This window comes from Abramis brama, assembly GCF_963993115.1.
Source record: "Abramis brama genome assembly, chromosome: 10".
In the NCBI taxonomy this organism is placed as follows: Eukaryota; Metazoa; Chordata; class Actinopteri; order Cypriniformes; family Leuciscidae; genus Abramis; species Abramis brama.
In genome coordinates, this window is record NC_139972.1 from 41,079,292 (window position 1) to 41,083,666 (window position 4,375).

The 4,375-nt window shown below is 41.5% G+C and overlaps 1 protein-coding gene across 1 annotated transcript in view; it reads left to right on the top strand.

Moving 5' to 3' along the window:
* The first annotated feature begins 240 nt into the window (after positions 1 to 240).
* The window catches only part of bud23 (BUD23 rRNA methyltransferase and ribosome maturation factor), an 11,038-nt gene continuing 6,903 nt past the window's right edge, over positions 241 to 4,375 (top strand). Inside the window, exons 1-5 of the mRNA XM_084125575.1 lie at positions 241 to 405; positions 2,945 to 2,982; positions 3,128 to 3,223; positions 3,944 to 4,026; positions 4,252 to 4,348. Of these exons, the coding sequence (XP_083981701.1) occupies positions 364 to 405; positions 2,945 to 2,982; positions 3,128 to 3,223; positions 3,944 to 4,026; positions 4,252 to 4,348 (356 nt within the window). The 5' untranslated portion in view covers positions 241 to 363. The remainder of the gene's footprint in view (positions 406 to 2,944; positions 2,983 to 3,127; positions 3,224 to 3,943; positions 4,027 to 4,251; positions 4,349 to 4,375) is intronic.

Here is a 4,375-nt window from a genome sequence, read left to right on the forward strand (position 1 = left end):
AGTGAATTCACATGACCAAAATAAGTGGGTAAATGTTTCAGGTTGCTCTTGGCGGAAAGAGCAGTTAACATTTATATTAGACTTGAATTTTGATATATAATGTCTTGCAGGGTAGAATTTGTGTATCAGTTTAAATGAAATCTCTTTAATTTTATTTGTTAATAAGAACTTTTGAGGTAAAGTCCAAACTTTTTTCCACTCAATATCAGCCACAAAACGCTCGAGGGAGGATTGCGCTGTGTCTGTCGCCTGGAGATGACGTCATCAACGCTCGCAAGACTCTGCTGGTCTCCACATGTGTTGTTACAGTAGTGTTGTGATCTGAAGTCGCTGGTTACAGGTTTATTTTCAGTCAGTATCATCATGTCTTGCCGTAGACCTGAGCATATGGCTCCTCCAGAGGTGGTGAGTGAATTTAACTTACTTTTCTAGTGCTGAGATGTGCTATTATTATTGAACATGTACACAACAAACAATATACCAAACCTGTCTTTTAATATCTGCGACACTGACACACTCGTTATGAGTTATTATTCTGTATTTCCGCCATAGTTGCTGTACATATTTCTGTCATTTCTATGTTCTGTTCTTCTCCATGAGCTGAATTGCTAAATGATCCAAATAATTCATCATAACAGTGATCAGTTATTGAATCTGTAAAGAAACAGGATTCATTTTGGGTTTTTAATTAGGCTAATGATCTTGGCATTCAGTAAATATTTGAAGACAGTAAACATTTGAGCAGTTCTGCAGAATAAATGAAGACATTTTCTTTTTTAAACTTTAGCATTTTTAAAAGTTCATTCAGGATAAGCCTTTCAATGATGGATTGTGTTGATATAGACGGCGTCGTATTATTCTATTAAATATAGGAATTTGTCAAAAAGATGCATAGGCATACATCATATACAAATTTGACTCAGAAGATGCATATAATTTTTTTTCATAACATAAGGTATTAAAAAAAAGCCATTATAAAGGTAAAGATCCACTGGACCCAGTTGTCCAGAAGGTTTAATCTGGATCAGAATGACTCGGATTGGGAACTCTCCAGTTTTGCTGTCCAGGATCAGGTTATCCGTCTTTCTTCTGTGCTGGTTTCTGCTGGGGTCGCTCTGATCCAGATGATCAGCAGTGCTCGACACATCATCTAAACCACAGCATGAAAACAGTGTAATATTTGTTAGTAGTTTTATTCAGTTTTGTACCTGAATCCCACCTTCTGCTGGGATCGGGATAACTTCAGGATTATTTGGATCAAAAGTATCCGGATCTTACTGAAGCGTTTTGAACAGCACAGAACAGAGATTTGATCCAGATCTAATCCAGATTTGTGATCTAATCCTATTTTAAATTTAGTTTTCTTTTGATCAACCCATTTTCAGGGTTTAACCCAATCCGAGAACTGAATCAGATCCCTGTGATCCCTAAAGATCAGTTTAAGGTGGCAAATATCGGCCCTTAATGATGGAAAAGTCCTGCAGTGAACTGACCAGTGCACAGAATATGAGGAGTATGAGAAGCTTCAGGAGTCAGCTGACCACGGCAGGCCGAAACCATTATCAGCAAAACCCCAGAAAGAGTGTCTGTCAGGCACTGACCTTGAGTGACCCCGCGTCACATGATTCACATCAATGAATCAACCCTTAAACCTGCGATCATTGAGCCTGTGTGTGTGTGAAGGAGCCAGATGGCTGATCAGATTTTACAAAACAACATATTAATAGATTAAAGGGCTGTTTCGGAGTAAAATCAACCTAGGGTCCTTCGCACCATGACCTCGAGCCAAACACCCCCCAGAAGCCTTTTCCCCTTGGTCGAACATTATTAAAGTTAGAGCTTATCTAGAGATATCAGCCGATGGTTTAGTGCAGGCGCTAATGGCTCCAAGGCTGTATCTGGTAAATTACCGCACTAATAATGCCCATAGTGTACCAAACTTCTACAGTAGCACAAATAGGTTCTGTACTCATAAAACGAGGCATTGGAAACCGCTTTTTCAGCCGCTCCTACAGCGCCTCCTGCTGGCACCTCTTTATAAACAGCCTCGCAAACCTGCATTAATACTAGTGTGGGATTTCTCTACAATATTCACTCATGACAGTAAAATGGGGCGATCTAAGTCAATCTACTGCAGTATTTCCTCTCAATCAGAAGAAAATGTGCTTAACACCCAGTCATGCTTGAGAAAAAAAGAAAAGAATTGTATACAGTGAAACCGGTATAATTTTGAAAAACACCGTGATATAAGAAATGGCAGAAAGCGTCGCGATGCATAAGGATGTAGTGTAACAACGCCCATTTTTTATTATTTTTTCCGAAGTGTTGACAACTTTGTGTTAACTAATAATTGTTATAAACTGGTTCTACCAACAAAACATTAGTGCATTCCTGGAACTGGGCGTCGTTACACTACATCCTTATGATCGCTTTCTGCCAGGACTTTTACCGGCTTTTCCCAAATCACGGAAGTGACGTCGACGTCCGGGTTAGCGGTAAGTGTCAGGCAAGTGTTATTTAAATAAACTCCTGATGTACTTACAAACTTTCCAATGCCTCGTTTTATGAGTACAGAACCTATTTGTGCTACTGTAGAAGTTTGGTCCATTCTGGGCATTATTAGTGCGGTAATTTACCAGATACAGCCTTGGATCCATTAGCGCCTGCACTAAACCATCGGCTGATATCTCTAGATAAGCTCTAACTTTAATAATGTTTGACCAAGGGAGAAAAGGCTTCTGGGGGGTGTTTGGCTCGAGGTCATGGTGCGAAGGACCCTAGGGTGATTTTACTCCGAACCAACCCTTTAACATCCAATCATAAATGTAGGCATGCTGACAGAAAATAACATTAATCAAACGTTAATCATAGTGTGTGTGGCTGTCCTGTATGTGCTGGTGTGTGTCATTTATACAAACGCTTGTCGTTGTTTTCACGTTTACAGTATTATAATGAAGAGGAGGCCAAGAAATACTCCCAGAAGTGAGTAGAGATGCGGATTCATATTTACTGTCTGCACACTTATAAGCATTATTTCTGCATGATACATTTTATTTTTGTATCCATATTTAACTAATTAATTGCTGTGTGTGTGTGTGTGTGTGTGTGTGTGTGTGTCCCTCGGCAGCTCCCGGATAATGGAGATCCAGACTCAGATGTCGGAGCGAGCGGTGGAGCTGCTCAGTCTGCCGGAGGATCAGGCCTGTTATCTGCTGGATGTGGGGTAATGTACACACACACTTCTGCTTCAATAAAGAACGAAATATGGATTTATTTCACATCCTGCCCAATGTTGTCGTACATCGAGGGCTATGCAAACAGATCTAGTGAATGTAACGTAGGCTATGCTATATGTGTGCAAAAAGGAGTTAAAATCACATTACATTCTATCATTGTAACATTACAATCTAAAAACAAAAATAATGATTTTATTTGTCATTCTGTCATCTATAACTCACTAAACTAATACTGAAAATGAATGTAAACGAGAGCGCTTCGTGGCCGTCAGCGTTTAACTGGCGTTATCCTGTTAATGACGCAATGTAGAAGTGTCCGCTCTCTGAAGGGAACAGCACTCTCAGACACACACACACACACACACACACACACACAGACATCTGTCAGGGCCGGCCGCTTTAGACATGTGAACAGCAGTAACAGAAGCCCTTAATAAAGCTTAAACAGAGTCTCATGTTTAGGACAGACTGGATGAGGCACTCCCCCACAGCAGCTCCTCCGCTAGTTTCCAGATCCGCTCGAATCAAACTACCGAATAATGAGATCGACTGTGTTCTCATTCCATATTGTTTATGAAAAATCTATCAATATATAATTCAAACACTATATTCCGCCCAGCCCTAGTGTTGCACTGTTACCACACTGTTACCACATTATTACACTGGTATCACACTGTTGATCTGGTTTCTCCTGCTTGACCCGTCAGCTGTGGATCTGGACTCAGTGGAGATCATTTATCTGAGGTCGGACACTACTGGGTCGGTGTGGACATCAGCACAGCCATGCTGGGTGAATACACACACACACACACACACACACACACACACACACACACACACACACTCTCACTCACTCACTCACTCACACACACACACACACACACACACACACACACACACACACACACACACACACACCTTATTATAGCATCAGATTCATATTGATATCTTACATCTGTAATTCTCAAAGCGATTGCATCAGTGTTAGAGTGTGTGTGTGTGTGTGTGTGTGCAGACGTGGCGCTGCGGCGGGAGGTGGAGGGGGATCTGGTGCTGGCAGACATGGGTCAGGGGATGCCCTTCAGACCGGGCACGTTCGACGGCTGTGTGAGGTATGAGCTCGTGGAGAGGTGTGTGTG